At 51.2% G+C, this 16,208-nt stretch overlaps 1 protein-coding gene across 2 annotated transcripts; it reads left to right on the forward strand.

Annotated features, from left to right (window-relative positions):
• The first annotated feature begins 5,109 nt into the window (after positions 1–5,109).
• Positions 5,110–14,814, forward strand: LOC123443364 (protein TRIGALACTOSYLDIACYLGLYCEROL 4, chloroplastic). Of its 2 annotated transcripts, none has more exons than XM_045119709.1 (5): positions 5,110–5,481; positions 5,806–6,040; positions 6,454–6,808; positions 7,167–7,357; positions 14,217–14,814. In XM_045119709.1, the coding sequence occupies exons 1-5, from the start codon at positions 5,216–5,218 to the stop codon at positions 14,412–14,414; spliced, it is 1,245 nt and encodes a 414-aa protein (XP_044975644.1). In that variant the 5' UTR covers positions 5,110–5,215; the 3' UTR covers positions 14,415–14,814. The 2 variants fall into 2 exon arrangements, with proteins under 2 accessions (XP_044975644.1, XP_044975643.1); XM_045119708.1 differs by having other exon boundaries at positions 5,123–5,481; positions 7,167–7,504.
• Positions 14,815–16,208: the final 1,394 nt, after the last annotated feature.

The following is a 16,208-nucleotide window of genomic DNA, read 5'->3' on the forward strand; positions in this document are numbered from 1 at the left end:
GTAAATTGTAAGCAAGGGGCTCAACAAGCATGACCTTCTCAATAGATAACTCTTGAGGGATGACCACCTTACCAAATCCCAATACCTTGGATGTTGAAGCATCACAAATTGGACATGGATGGGCATAGATGGGAAGGATGCACGTCCACCACTAAGTCCTTGCTTTCGGTCATATGATTTGTTGATCCACTATCGAGCAACCATGACACCCCACCGGAAGAAAACTCCTGCAATAAATCAAGGCTTGGTTTTAGGTACCCATTTTTGAATGGGTCCTTTGATGTTAGAAACAAGGGTCTTAGGAACCCAGATAGCCCATTCAATGGACTCATAGTAAGAACCAACAAATCTGGCATAAACATGCCCATCACCAGCACGACATAAAACATAAGATGGATTTAATTTGCCACCTGTGATGGTAGGAATGATTTTGCCCTTCTTGACACTACCATCCTCCACCTTGTTCCTGTTCTCCTTCTGAGTCCCTTCGCCCTGTTTGACAAAGATGTCCATGAGGGTAGGAGATCGCTTGTTCCTGTTCTTCCTTTTCCTTTTTGACTTGGATGTAAGTCCAAGTCCCTCCTTTCCTACAACTCCCTTTTGATTACTCAAAAGGTTGTTTAGGTTCTTCTCGCCTTGGATGCATGACACAAGGCCCTTCTCAAGTTGATCCTTCAACCTAACATTTTCCTCCACAAGATGTACATGCTCACAACAAGGGTTAATTGCATAAGCATTATCAATTATAACAAAAGGATGACATGTAGAGATCTCCTCGGTAAGCTTTGCTTGGAGTTGATCATGAGACCCTTTCAGGGAGAAATGAGCACCTTTCAAGACCTTGTGGGCCTTGTCAAGTGTATGAAACTCCTCCTTGAGTCTGTCATAGCCAACCCCAAGTGCAGCCTTTTCAGACTTAAGCACACGAGTAAGGACAATAGCATGATCTAGCTCCTTTTGTAATTTAGCACAATCATCATTGTGTGACTCCTCAAGAGCCAAACGAAGACTGCGCTCTTCTTCTAGAGAAATAGATAATTCAGCAATCTCATCGGCATAGTCACGACTATGTCCTTGCAGCTCGGAGATAGTCTCCTCATGAGACTCGATGAGGTCATTAGCCTCACCCAGTTGTTCCAAAAGGGCAAAAAATTGCTTCTTGGAATCTCCTTTGATTTTACGCAGAAATTTGTCAAAATCATGCTCATTAAGTTCCACAACATCACTATCATCAACACAGTTTAACAATGAAGGAGCAGTAGTGATGGTGGTCTTAATGCTGGGTGTTACCTGATCGATACCTTTGGCCATAAGGCACTTGGTGATGCGGTTATCGTTGGAGGCGCCGAAGAGAGACACCTTGGGAGAGGGGGTGGCAACAGCTACAGTAGTTGTTGCCACCATATCATCATCGTCATCATCATAGGAGGGTACTCTTCAAGTGCCACCATACCCTTTGGATGGGGTTTCTTGACAAAGTTGTTCTTGTTTGGGAAAGACTTGGCTTTGTCTTTGCGAATGAGCTTGCCACTGTTGTCTTCCCTCTTTTCATAGGGACACTCTTCCACAAAGTGACTCACATTGCCGCAGTTATAGCATGTCCTCACACGCTGCTTGGTCTTGAACCCATTAAGTTATTCTTGGAGAAATTGGGCCTTGAGTTTCTCTTGTTGCCCTAGAATTGCCTTGACGCAAGAGCCATGTGCTCGTGATAAGCATACTTAGTGTCTTCAGGGCAGCCTTCCTCTTCCTCCTCCTCTTCTTCTTCTTCAGAAGCAGCCTTGGCTTTTAAGGCAAGGTTGGGTGAAGCTGTCCTTGACCGAACGCGAGCAAGAGCATTATCAGTGGTCTTGTTCATGATAGTCATTGCAATGAATTCATCCAACACCTCACTGGAGGACAAGGAGTGGAAGTTTGGCCATTGGCGAATGACGGATGACATGGTTTTGTTGAATGGCATGATGGCCTTGAGAAACTTGTTCTTGATCCATGTGTCATCCACATCCTTGCTTCCATGATCCTTGAGGGCAACATCAATAGCAGTCACCCTTGATAGAGATCTCGAGGGTCCTCATCTTTCTTCATCACAAACTCATCGGCCTCATCAAGAACCACTTCATAGTTGGACCGTTGAATGCTTCAACTTCCCTTGTACAACACCATAATGTGCTCCGAACAGTCCTTAGCCCGAGTGAAAGGGCGCAAGTGAGGAAGATCTTCAGGAGGCACTGCGGACTGGAGAATGAATAATGCGGAATGATTATATTGATTGTCCGCTTCTTCTCTTGGAGTGAGGTTGCTTGGGTCATGCGGATAGTAGCCTTGCTTAATGATTCTCCATAAGTTTGTTGAGCTGTGATTCAAATGAGACTTAATGCAAAACACCCAGTTAAAAAAATCACCCTTAACAAGCTTAGGTGGAGGACCAAGATGATTGATACGCGGTCTAGGAACTGGTCCTCCATAGACCAGGGGAGGTGGAACCGAGGCATAGGTTCCAGTCCCATTATTGTCGAGAGGTGAAGAAGGTCGCATACCTTTAGCCGCTTCCTTGGAGGAATTGGCCTCCGAATCCGTGTTGGCGGGTTTAACCACCAACTCCGGTTCAGGATAACTTTTAATCCCCTCGAGTAACTCTTTGAGCATGGTCTTGACTTTGTTCGTCAAGGACGTCCTGAGGTTGGCCATAGACGCATTCAAGTCGTCCCTTGTGACCGAAGTCAAGCCCACGACCTCAGGTGGTCCATGGACTCCCTCCTCATCGTCATCCATACTCTTCGGGTGGTGAAACCCTTAATAAAGAGACGTGGCTCTCATACCAATTGAAATGATCGATATGGTTGACTAGAGGGGAGGGGGTGAATAGGCAACTACCAATTTTTAGCTTTTCTTAACAAGTTAGGGTTAGCAACATAAAGGTTCTCTAAAATAATAACTAGGTGAGAAACCTATATGATGCTACCTACTATGACCATTAAAGCAAGTAAGAAATACTCTACAACAATAACATACACAATGTAAAGGTAAGAGATAACCACAAGTGGAACCGATGAAGACGAGGACGTGTTACCGAAGTTCCTTTCCTTTGACAGGAAGTATGCCTCCGTTGGAGCGGTGTGGAGGCACAATGCTCCGCAATAAGCCACTAGGGCCACCGTATTCTCTCACGCCCTCACACAATGCAAGGTGCCGTGATTCCACTATAGATGCCCTTGAAGGCGGCGACCGAATCTTTACAAACAAGGTTGGGGCTATCTCCACACAAAGCTTGGAGGCTCCCAACAAGACCACGGAGCTTCACCACAATGGAATGTGGCTCCGAGGTGACCTCAACCGTTTAGGGTGCTCAAACACCCAAGAGTAACAAGATCCGCAAGGGATTAGTGGGGGGAATCAATTTTCTCTTGGTGGAAGTGTAGATCTTGGCCTTCTCAACCAATCCATAGGAAATCAACAAGTTTGATTGGCTAGGGAGAGAGGTCGGGCACATATGAGCTTAGGGAGCAACAATGGAGTCTTGGAGGGTAAAAGGTAGGGTTTGTGAGGTAGGTGAACCCTTTATATAGTGGGGGAACAAGTCCAACCGTTACCCCCACTGTCAGCACGCCCCTGGCGGTACTAGCGGTACTACCGCAAGCCCCAGTGGTACTACCGCCAGGACTGAGCGGTACGCCACAAAGCCACCGTAGTAGAAATACTACTACCGAGCCTACCACCGCTGGAAAAGTATTCGCAAAAAGTTCGACGAAGTACAACCGCTCGGAGAGGTATGTACTACTGTCCCATAGCGGTACTACCGCTCGACTGTAGCGGTACTATCGCTCAGCTAACGGTACTACCGCTCAGCTTGAGCGGTACTACTGCTGGACCCTTTGCAAAAGCTCCGAAAGACCTAACGGGTGCTCCATTGCCGCAAAGAGAAAGTGGTGGAAAGAAAATGTGCGAGTGAGAGAGTTGATTTCACCCAAACCTTTCCAACGTGGACCCCCTCTTAATAATACGACTATCCTACTACTCAACACTACCAAAGAGAGCCGTAGGAAACACCGTGCTCCAACAACACCGAGGGGCGACGAATCATCTTGTGCCCTATGACATATTATCTGAAATGCTCAATGCACACGATTTGTCCGCAGATAAGCTGTCATCAATCACCAAAACTACTTAGAACAAAATATGCCCTAACAGGGAGCCGCTCCCCCACTGCATGAGGTGGTGCCTTCACGTATGACGCCGTGTGAGATTATAATCTTGCAGTGAAGACATGAACACCAAGGTTCAGAGATACTAGTAGTTGGTGTGTATGAAGATTTGTTACCATGTGGCAATGTATCTTGTCGATGCCACACTCCACGCAAACATGCAAAAGTAACATTACCTGGATTTAAACAATGCATGTATGCAAATTGAATGAATGATTCGTTTAAAAAAATGGATATACAGCTGACAGTAATCAGATTGTGTAGTACTACTACTACTGAGTGTCTTCCTTGTGTCAGCCAAACATGATAAAGTAATAATTTGAATTTGTAAATCCTTGTGGCAGCCAAACATGTTTTTTGGAATTTGAAATCCATTTCAACCAAATGAAATCCTGCCAAAAATGTCATTTCATTTCATTTCTACCAAATGAAATGAAATGAGGGGTGCCAAACGACCTGTAATGAAAATGGGCGAGGCTCGTTTTTTTGCCTTTCCGAGCATCTCCAACGGCAGCGCAAAAAATCCGCGCCCAATAAATTTTTTAGCGCGTCACTGTAGCAGTTTTGAAGCGCGGGGACCGGAGCATCTCCAACAGACGCCGGCGCCCAATCCAGTCCGATCCAGCGGTCCCATCTGCAGCCGCTCAGAGTTTGCTGCGCGCGCAAGCCGGCGCACCAAATATGCTGCGCGCGATAGCGTTTTTAAGCGCGCGGCCAGAAGTTTTTAGCGCGCGCAGCGTTTTGCAGCTTCTGCTAGAGCAGTCCGGCGACCAAAAAACGAATCTTTTAACGCGCGGAGCAGTTTTTGGACGCATGTTGGAGATGCTCATGAGAAAAGACCCAGTGTACATGTTATTTGCCACGTAGGCACTCGCCATCCTCCGTTACAGCCAGCGTGGCCCCCTATCCTCGGGACGCACCGCAACAGCTGCAACACTCCGACGCAGCACAAAGCGAAAGAACAACCCGAGAAAAAGGCAAAGCGCCGCCCGGCGAAAGCGGCGTCGGCGGCGATGTTGCGGCAGATGCGATGGCTGACGGACAGGGAAGGGCGGTGGGAGCTGGACGTGGAGTCCCCGGCAACGATGGAGGGCACGGCGCGCCCGGTCCCGGGCGACCCGCTGCCCCTCGGCCTCTCGCGGGGCCCCCGCGTCACCCGCACCAAGCAGCTCGACTTCTTCCACCGCTTCATGGCCTCCCCGCTCGTCCCCTCCTTCTCCGCCTCCCGCGCCGGCCTCTCCTTCCATCACGCGCACCTCCTCCATCTCGCCCACAACTGGTAACCCCCCCTCCCCTGTCACCCTAACCAACAATCCTACCAGAAACGGTTGATAGTGAATGAAATGTGGTATACAATGTGCCGATTCCAATGGTGGTTCCACACGTACCAGCCCCATCAGAGTTGATGGAACATTACTCGTAGATTTCTTAGGTAGTAGGAGTAGTTGTTTCTGATGCCTTGTGTCTGGTTATTGTGTTCGTTTATTCGAACCTTGCCTGCTTGCAGGAAGATGAATCGTATAATTGCAATCATCTTGATTCAGGTATAACAAGTATCTGCCCAAAACTGGTGTTCACTAACAACTTAATGTGATCTGTGCAGGTCATGTACTATCTTGGAGCAGCTTCATGTACAGAAGCTTGTGGCAGCAGTGAAAGAAAAGCTGTCAAATAGGCAAGAAGGGATCCCCTGGTCCAATGATCTCAAGAGGCATTTGCATGATGTCATTTCTCTAGGTGTTGGCACGGAACTCTTGATCACACCAGACACGGCATTGCTGCTGGAGTTGTACAATATCAACAAAGGGGACCGAGGCAAAGCGATAATTCACCACAAGGCAAAACACCTGGATGCCCTTAGGCTCTTTGGTATATAGTTGGCTATTTGCGTGTATTCTGTTATGTTTGCACTGCCATTATCACTATATCGTATTTTTTTCATGTATGTTGCTTAGGACATGTACTCCTTCCGTTCCGAATTATAAGATGTTCTAACCACTTTTCTAAATCGGATATATATAGACGCGTTTTAGTGTTTATGTTCACTCATTTCTGTATGTATGTAGTCCATATTGAAATATCCAAAACATCTTATAATTCGGAACGGAGTAGTAGTCATCATTAGCTCATGATGGATTTATAGAATACTTGATCTTCCTCTGTTTTGTGAATGACTAGTTTACTGAACTAATGCTACTGTTGCTGTTCTGAATGCTTGGATGAACTGAACCATTCTTTTTACTGTTTGCAGCTTCCTCAACAAAATCTTACATTAGCAGCGTCTTGGCCTGGATTATTTGTTGATAAACAAGGGGTGTACTGGGACGTGCCTTTATCACTGTCAGCTGATCTTGCTTCAGTCGGCTCCAGTTCTGGATTGAGTTATCATCTATTGTTACAACAGAATAGTGGGGAGCCAAAATGTTTTGGTGGTGATGAAACCAGTGATGTTCCTCTCGCGCTGCTACCTGGTCTGTGTGCTAAAGCGGCTATTTCCATCAAGAAAAGTATTGATGCTTGGAGGAAGAAAGAAGACAAGCTAAAAATGGTTCAGCCTTATGATGCATTTCTCTCAGACCCTCATGTTTCTTTCACTGGAATTGTTGGTAAGAATGTTACCATGTTTTAATGTTGTGCTTATTACATCTTTGTAGTTCTGAAATCTGTCCTTGAGCTTCAGCGACGCATTCTTAAGTTGCTTTCAAGAAAATTTCTTGGGTCTACTTGCTTAGAGGTTATGTTGTTGAAAACATTTTCACTCACATACCATGTCCTGCTCATTGTCACATTTCAAGAATATATGATAATTGAACCAGCCTTGTAACCTGGTGTTCCATTGTATCACAAGGTTTTGCAAGTCAAAAATGGCTATATTATCGTGAACTACTTTATAGCCCTGTATTGGATTTATAGGTCACGAGCACCGAACGGTTTACTGATTTCTGCCTCAATTTATTCATTCAGGTGCAGTAGCCAGTGGTTCTTTGGGAGATTGTTCAAAAAGAATTTTAGTGCCAGACGAAACGCGGAAAAGCAATGCCTTCAGAGTATTCCATGAGAGGAATAAGTTTGCTGCATTTGCAGACCTCTTTGCTTCTGTTACTTTTACAGCTCAACATGGAAATTTCCAGAGGCTTTTCCTGGATTTGACGAGGGTCAGTACCCGATTAGATATATCCTCAGGATCTTTGTTCTTACGTGGTGCTTCTCGTCTAGCGCAAGATTTTTTCTTCTCTAGACGGCCTGATTTAGAGACATTCTGTGATGTTTGTCCAGATGTGATTGTTTCTCTTCAACAACAGGTGAATCGTATCTTTCTTTCATTTCACTCTGTGCTCTGTTACCTAGAACTTGAAGGTCATTCTGTATTCAGATTGTGACTCCAGAAAGCATGATATTCTTAGTCTCTTTTTTGGGATTAAGATGTCAAATCATATCGAAATCTTTATTTCCTTTTTCAGTTCAGCCAATAACCCTAAGGTGGAAGAATTTTTCCCTGACACGCTTTGCTATTTGATTAATCAAGACATCGAAGAGCTTAGTTATACTGTCACTTTCCAGCAGGAATAGATTGACACAATGCTATTTTATATCAAACAAAATACATACGTGGTAGGACTAGGGTTCCTACCGGGCCTCCGGCGTAGATTGTATGGGTGAGGAGGAGGGGAACGAGGGCTGGAGCGGATGCACCGGCGAGAGGGCGCCGTCGCGGCTAGGGTTGGGCGCGGCGGAGGCTAGGGTTCCGGCTCCTTGGGGAGCCGGGCAACAGAAGATAATATCTTTATTGCTTGATCTCAATTGATGTCTTACAACTAGTATTTATAACTCGAGCCTAAGATAACTTTCCTAAAGTAATTTACCTAAGATAACTTGCGGGCCAAGCCCCTAATATTAACGCCCAGTGGGCCTCCGCCGGCTATAGGCCAAGCCGGTCATAACATCTCTCCCCGCCTGCACAAACAGCTCGTCCTCGAGCTGAAAGTTTGGATAGTGTTGGCGGAATTCCTCACGCTGCTCCCACGTAGCTTCCTCCTCCGGAAGACCCGTCCACTGAACGAGGACGAACCACTCTCCACGGCGAAGTTGTGCCTGCAACACCTTGGCTGGTTCCGGAAGGATGCGCCCATCAGCGGTTGGAGGAAGCGCCGGAGGGACCGCCGGTGGCTCGCCACGAAAAGGCTTGAGCAGCCCCACATGGAAGACGTCGTGGATACGAGCGTGATCTGGCAGCTGAAGACGATAGGCCACCTTCCCAATGCGCTCCACGATAGGGAAGGGCCCAGCGTAGCGAGGACCGAGCTTGCGCTTCGCGCGCGGGTCGAGTGACTGCGTAGAGCGGTGGAGAAGACGCAGCCACACCCAATCACCCACGGCGAACTCCGCCTCGTGATGGTGATCGTCGTAGTAGTGCTTGGCCAGCTGCTGGGCCTGAAGGAGACGCTGACGGACCTCAGCAAGCACCTCGTCACGGGTGCGGATAAGGTCACCCGCAACCTCCGTCCTAGCCGTCTCCGGGTCCACCGGAAGAATAGGCGGGGGTGGACGACCATATACCACCTCAAACGGCGTGGCACGAAGGGCGGAGTGATAGGAGGTGTTGTAGCAGTACTCCGCCCAAGTGAGCCAGTCGACCCAAGCTCGAGGCCGATCACCTGTCACACAACGCAAATACATGGCAATGACCTTGTTAACCACCTCGGACTGACCGTCCGTCTGAGGATGAAATGCCGTACTCAGGCGAAGCTTGACGCCCGCCATCCTGAAGAGGTCGCGCCATACATGTCCCGTGAACACCGGGTCCCGATCACTGACGATCGAAGCTGGGAACCCGTGTAAGCGAACGATGCCGTCGAAGAAGGCCCGGGCCACGGACGCCGCCGTGTACGGATGACCGAGCGCGATGAAGTGGGCGTACTTAGAAAAGCGGTCGACCACCGTAAGGATGACTGACTTGCCGCCCACCTTGGGGAGGCCCTCGATGAAGTCCATGGAAATATCCGCCCAGACCTGAGACGACACCTTCAAGGGCTGAAGTAACCCAGCCGGTCGCAGGGTCTCCGTCTTGTTGCGCTGGCATGTCTGACAAGACCGAACCCAGTCGCGGACCAGGGCGCGATCGCCGGGGATGTAGAAGTCAGCGCGAAGACGATGTAGGGTTTTCTGCACACCCTCATGACCCGCCGAGTGGGCGAGCTGTAACACCTGGTGACGGAGATCATCATGCGCCGGAACAAAGATCCGGCGCCCATGGAGAAGTAGTCCGTCAGCGAAGCGTCAGGGCTCCTCCAGGTCGCCGGCCGTGAGTTGCTGCTGGAGAAGAACTGCGTCGTCGGCTGTTGCAGTTGCGCGACGAATGTCGGCGAAGAGGTCGAACGTCGGCCCGGAGCGGACGCACAGGGACGCCCCAGCGACATCGTCGGTGGAAGGAGCGAGATCGGAGTCGCGAGGGGACAGCGCGTCGGCCACGGTATTAAGGCGGCCCGGACGATACTCGACGGAGAAGTCGAAGCCGAAGAGCTTGCTGATCCACTGGTGCTGCGGCACAGTCGACAGCCGTTGGTCCAGTAAGAACTTCAAGCTGTAGTGGTCCGTACGGATGTGGAAGACCCGTCCCCACAAGTACGGCCGCCAATGGCGCACGGCCTGCACCAGGCCAATGAGCTCCCGCTCGTACGCCGCCAGCTTAAGATGGCGCGGAGCAAAGGGCCGGCTGAAGAACGCAATGGGCCCCTCGCCCTGATGAAGCACGGCGCCGAAGCCCACGCCCGAAGCGTCACAGTCCACCACGAACGGGCGGTCGAAGTCGGGCATCTGGAGGACGGGACCCGTCGTGAGGGTCCCTTTGAGGGCCTCGAATGCCGCTGTCGCCTCGTCGTCCCAGGCGAAAGCATCGCGGCGGAGCAGCCGCGTGAGAGGTGCCGCGATAAGCCCGAACTCCCGGATAAATTTCCGGTAGTATCCTGCGAGGCCGAGGAACCCGCGGAGAGCCCGCGGCGAGTGAGGCGTCGGCCAGGCGGAGACGGCGGCCACCTTGTCGGCGTCCATAGCCACCCCGTCGGCTGAGATGACATGGCCGAGGTAGGCAACGGTAGGTGTCCCGAACGAGCACTTCGAGCGCTTAAGGTGGAGGTCGTGCGCCCGAAGCTCGTTGAAGACGATGGCGACGTGCTGGAGGTGCTCGGCCCAGGTGGCGCTGAAGATAAGAATATCATCAAAGAAAACAAGCACAAACCGCCGTAAGTAGGGTCGCAGAATGTCGTTCATCAGGGCCTGGAAGGTCGCCGGGGCATTGGCGAGGCCGAAAGGCATCACCAAGAACTCGAAGTGGCCATGGTGGGTGCGAAACGCCGTCTTGGCGATGTCGTCCGGATGCATGCGCACCTGGTGATAGCCCGACCGGAGATCGAGTTTGGTGAAGAAGCGCGCCCCATGAAGCTCATCCAAGAGCTCGTCGACCACCGGTATCGGAAACTTGTCCTTGAGTGTGAGCGCGTTCAGCCCGCGGTAGTCGATGCAGAAACGCCACGTGCCATCGGTCTTGCGGACGAGAAGTACCGGCGCGGAGAAGGGTGACGTCGAGATCCGGATGATGCCCGCTGCGAGCATAAGGGCACACTGTCTCTCCAACTCATCCTTCTGCAGCTGAGGATAGCCGTAAGGTCGCACCGCCACGGGAGTGGAGCCCGGCACAAGGTGAATGCGATGGTCGTACACCCGAGCAGGTGGGAGTCCCCGCGGCTCGTCGAAGAGGGCGCTATGTTGCTGCAGAAGGGGATCCAGCAGAGGGTGCTCGGTCTCGGCGGAGGCGGCGGCCAGCTGGAGATGTGGCACGGCTGGCGTAGCGCCCCCAATGCCGTCCCACCGGATTTGGCGGCCCAGCCGCCAGAATGTCATCGTGAGCGCGTCGAAGTCCCACACGATGGGCCCGAGGGTCCGGAGAAAGTCCACACCGAGGATGAAGTCGAAACAGCCGAGGTCGATGCCGGCACAGGCAATGGAAAAGTGTTCGCCCCCGATGGTGATGGGAACGTCGCGGGCGAGGCCATGACACTGGAGGCGGTCACCGTTGGCCACCGTGATCCGAAGGCGCTCCCCGCCCGTGGTCGGAATAGCTAGATGACGCATGGTTGCCTCGGGCAGGAAGTTATGAGTGGAGCCCGTATCCAGTAGGGCCACCAGCTGCTCGCCATGGATCGTCACGGGCAGCAACATGGTCCGCTCATGACGGATGCCGGCTAGGGCGTGGAGAGAGACGACGCAGGCCGTCGCCGTCGAATCTGCGGCCGTGTCGGGTGCGTCGGTCGTCTCGTCCGCCGCGGTGTAGTCGACCGTCTCCAAGTAGAAGAGGCGGTGGCAGACATGTGTCGGCGTGTAGGGCTCATCGCAATTAAAGCAGAGACCCTGACGGCGACGCTCCTGCTGCTCGGCCGGGGACAACTGGCGGAAGGTCCGTGTGGCTGCCGGAGGTGCGGCCGCCGCGGCTGGCGGAGGCCGGCCTGGTGCTGGAAGGGCCGGCGCGGGTCTGCGGAGCTGGCGGCCGCCCCGTCCGGGCGGTTGCTGCAGTGCCTGGGCCCGCTGCTCGAAGGCCCGGGCGTAGTACATGGCGGACTGAAGGTCGGGGGGTTCCCGGAGCTCGACATCCACGCGAATATGGTCTGGTAGACCGCCCACAAAGAGCTCAGCGCGCTGAGTCGCGGAGACGCCGGGCGCGTGGCACGCCAGGGCTTGGAATCGGTCGGCGTAGTCCTGGACCGTTGATGTAAACGGTAAGCGGCCGAGGGCTGCCAGCCGGCTGCCACGGATGGGGGGGCCAAACCGGAGGAGGCAGAGCTCGCGAAATCTGTCCCACGGTGGCATGCCGCCCTCGTCCTGCTCGAGGGCGTAGTACCAAGTCTGTGCAGGGCCACGGAGATGATAGGACGCGAGCCAGGTGCGATCCGACGCGAGCGTCCGCTGCCCCCGAAAGAACTGCTCGCATTGGTTTAGCCAGTTGAGGGGGTCTTCCGCGCCCTCGTAAGTGGTGAAGTTCAGCTTAGCGAACCGAGGGGATGTCGGACCGCCGTGTCCGGTAGCCGCGGCTGTCGGTGGCATCGCGAACGCCGGGTCGGGAAACTCCGGAGCGTAGGACGCCGAGCTGGAGGGCCGCTCGAACGACAGAGAGGGCGCCGGGTGTTCCGGTGCCGGGGTATAGATCGGGCCCGAAGATGGTCCGGCTGCCCACGCGGGAATCGGCGATGGCGATGGTGGAAACTGCACCTGGTGCAGGGGCCGACCGGTGGTTCGGGCCGCTGGGGCTGCTGCTGTCGATGGCGGCGGCGGCTGGTGGTGCTGAGCCGAAGCCGGCGCCGTGGTGCTCGGTAGAAACTGGTGGGGCGCCCCCCCCCAGCGACGCGGTGGTGGTCGGCCACACCGGCCAGGGGGTGCCCGCGGCGTGGTAGTGCTGCAACAGCAGCGGCGGCGGCGGCGGGGCCCCTCCGTAGGGCGGCTGGAAGGCCGGGGTGGCCCACGGTAGCGACGGCGGCCCGTAGGTAGTGGGGGCGACGCTCGGCGGCGGGGGTTGAGTCCCAGCGAGGTAGAGGCTGATGCCTCGGACCGCCTGGACAAGGTCCCGCAGGGTGCCCGACATCGCCTCGGGCGAGAGGATGGGAAGCGGCTCCTCCGCGGTGATGATCGGCACTGGCGAGGGAGCGGTCCCGGACGTGATCGGCAGCGGCGGCGGGGCGGCGGTGGTGGTTTGCGGCGGTGGTGGTGGTTTGCGGCGGCGGTGGTGGAGGGAGCGACATGGTCAACCTGGAATCTCTGGATACCAAATTGGTAGGACTAGGGTTCCTACCGGGCCTCCGGCGTAGATTGTATGGGTGAGGAGGAGGGGAACGAGGGCTGGAGCGGATGCGCCGGCGAGAGGGCGCCGTCGCGGCTAGGGTTGGGCGCGGCGGAGGCTAGGGTTCCGGCTCCTTGGGGAGCCGGGCAACAGAAGATAATATCTTTATTGCTTGATCTCAATTGATGTCTTACAACTAGTATTTATAACTCGAGCCTAAGATAACTTTCCTAAAGTAATTTACCTAAGATAACTTGCGGGCCAAGCCCCTAATATTAACGCCCAGTGGGCCTCCGCCGGCTATAGGCCAAGCCGGCCATAACAATACGTCTCTATGTTTTCTCTAGGAAAACTTGATTGGTGTCCTGTAAATTAAATCTAGGTATCATTTTCTTGAAAGCAATAAGCAAATTGGTTAGGAGGAGGTACCCAGAACTCTGCCAGTTATCATTAGTTTTCTGACTGATGGCCGAGATATTGGTTTCTTTCCTCTCTTTTTTGTTTTCTTTGATAGTTTTAGTTATTTGTCAAACTGTATGCAAGGATTAGAAAAGTTAGGTACTAAGGACTAACAAGTAGCAACAAGTATTAAGGGAAGCTAGCATATATTGATCTGTTGCTAATGGATGCATCACATGAGAGCTTAATCATGTCATCAGTTAGGACTAGGTTATGCTTAGATGTAGAACTCCAACTCTAGCTATCAGTAAGGTGGATTTTGAGCCTAGAGCCTTCGAGAAAGTAAGTGGTAGGAGGCACTATGGGTCTATGACTTGTATTGCAAGTCCTATTGCTTACTTCTCCCACCAGTTGCTCTGTTATTGCGGAACACATTTCATTACTAAAATCTCAGAGGCTAGAGGATAATTATTTGCCACCGCATGTCAGTGACACATGGAGTGCCATGTATGAATACCATTTGTTTCAAGTGGCAAATACTGTTTTTTTCCTGTGTACAATTACCTTTTTGGCTTGATGGTTTTTATTACTGTTAGATGGCATCACCTTCCTAGAACACAGGAATCAGTATTGCTAAGTATCTTTTTGGTCATTTTTCTTCTGTTGCCTCCCTTCAATACATTCCAATCAGATGAATTAACCAGACAAGATGATCACAGTGTGTATGTACTGCAAAGCTATCACAGAGAGTTAAAAACACCCAGTAAAGCTATCCTCTGTTCTTTGCGCAGATAGTTGGGCCATTCAGCTTTCGTGTTGAATCTTCTGTTGCCATTGACCCAAGAAATCAGGACCATTTTGTCCGAGTGGACGACTCGGTCTTTGCCATCGATTGGGCTCTGAAAGTCCTGGGTTCAGCAAAGGCCACAGCTTGGTATTCCCCCAAGCATCAGGAAGCAATGGTGGAGCTTCGTTTCTTTGAGGTCTGATGAAGCATATAAAGGTTCTATCTCACGTCGAAGGTCACAAGCATAATCATGTGGTTTTACGGTCCGGTCATATAGTGTCACATGGCGATCCCATCATATGACTGGTCAATGCTGCATTTTATCAAGCCTATGCATACAACCCCATTGGATTTATCTGGGTTATATAGTATTACTTCGACATGTTGGATCATCGGTCCTGCCATGCTGTTCATCGGGTAAAATAGTTTCTGCTATAGAGTAATCCACAGAGGAAATGACTATTTCAGTTCTAGGACAGTTGTTATGTATTCAAATTGCCTGTCAATTGAGAATACATTCTAATTGTATTTCCTACTTTCATTGGCCACGCTTGCTCTTTCTTCATCAATCCATTATTATATAGTTTGAGAGTTTCACCTTACTCGCTTCTTGTTCTGAATGAATTATTCTTGGCTAGGCTCATGCCTAGGATTGCTCTTTGTGCCCTTGACTTCTACTCCCTCCGTTCCTAAATATAAGACCCTTTAGAGATTGCACTATGAACTACATACGGATGTATATAGACATATTTTAGAGTATAAATTCATTTACTTCGTATGTAGTCTCTTAGTGAAATCTCTAAAAGATCTTATATTTAGAAACGGAGGGAGTATAAGATAATCAAACAAAAAATAAATTATCTCGTGGAATTGTCAACCTTCACTTAGCAATTGATGCTAGCGATGTGGAAGACTATAATTATCAGAACGCAATGATGCAGTAGCGTTCATCCTAATCCACGCATATAAATAAAATAGCAATATGTTGCAATGATATCTTTCAACATAAAAATCTGCTTACCATTGAATAATGACTTCCTTGTTCACAAGGAGCCGACAACTCCCCTACGCATAGGACTCCATTGGCGCGTATCCTCAGTCTACGGTGTGTTTAAAGGAAGTGTCTTCTTATTTTCGCGAAAAAAAACGATTCCCCCTGGAAGGCATCAGGCTGAAGCGTACGTACTCTTATCTATAACGTGTACGCATATACTGGTCTCTTTGCAAGGATTCCTCCTGAGATGCATCAGGATGACCCGACGTAGCCGGGCATGTAGTTCCGTCTAAATCGTGTACATATACTTACACGATGCAAAAATGCGGGCCAAGTATACAGGTATCGTTTGAAGCGTAGTCATACATATACGGACGGCTGCACATGATGGTATGGGTACACAACAGCAGGGAACAGAATATGTTCATCAAGTGCCAATAGGCAGCTCAAGTTGGACGGAAGTGTTGAAAAGGAAAGAGAGGGATTGGTGGAATAGTTGTATTGCTTGAGTCTCGTGGGCATATATATATATATATATATATAGGAGTACATGATGCATCTTGGAGTACAAGACAAGGCACGAACAAATCATAGTCTATCTATGTTTTTCTAAACAATCACGTTACTCAACATCCCCCGCAGTCACAATGGTAGCGACACAGACGATGAGACTGGAGAAGAATCCGAAGGTAACCGACGGTCATCCCCCCACAGTCGTAAAGGTCGATGCATCACGAAAGTTGTGGCTGGAGTGGAAACCGACGATGTTGCTCAAGCAAGGCGGTAGCCCTTTGTGCTGATGTCGAGGTAGCCGGGAGCGTAGGATGGTGTAGCCGTGGTCGAGGTAGCCATGCAAAGAAAGTCGTGGTCGATGTCGAGTCGGGGTAGGCGGTGTCGAGGAAGTCGCCGTGGAGCCGCGGGCGCAAGGAGGCGCCGAGTCAGTCATGGGTGCAGTGGTGTTGAAGTAGTGATGCGCCGGGAAGGAGATGTAGTTGACGACGC

This window comes from Hordeum vulgare, chromosome 3H (genome assembly GCF_904849725.1).
Source record: "Hordeum vulgare subsp. vulgare chromosome 3H, MorexV3_pseudomolecules_assembly, whole genome shotgun sequence".
Classification (NCBI taxonomy): domain Eukaryota; kingdom Viridiplantae; phylum Streptophyta; class Magnoliopsida; order Poales; family Poaceae; genus Hordeum; species Hordeum vulgare.

Coding starts and splice junctions, on each gene's coding strand:
- LOC123443364 (XM_045119708.1), top strand. CDS start 5,216: ATGTTGCGGCAGATGCGATGGCTGACGGACAGGGAAGGGCGGTGGGAG. Junction 6,809..7,166: donor TTCTTTCACTGGAATTGTTG/GTAAGAATGTTA, acceptor TTATTCATTCAG/GTGCAGTAGCCAGTGGTTCT. Junction 7,505..14,216: donor TTGTTTCTCTTCAACAACAG/GTGAATCGTATC, acceptor TTCTTTGCGCAG/ATAGTTGGGCCATTCAGCTT.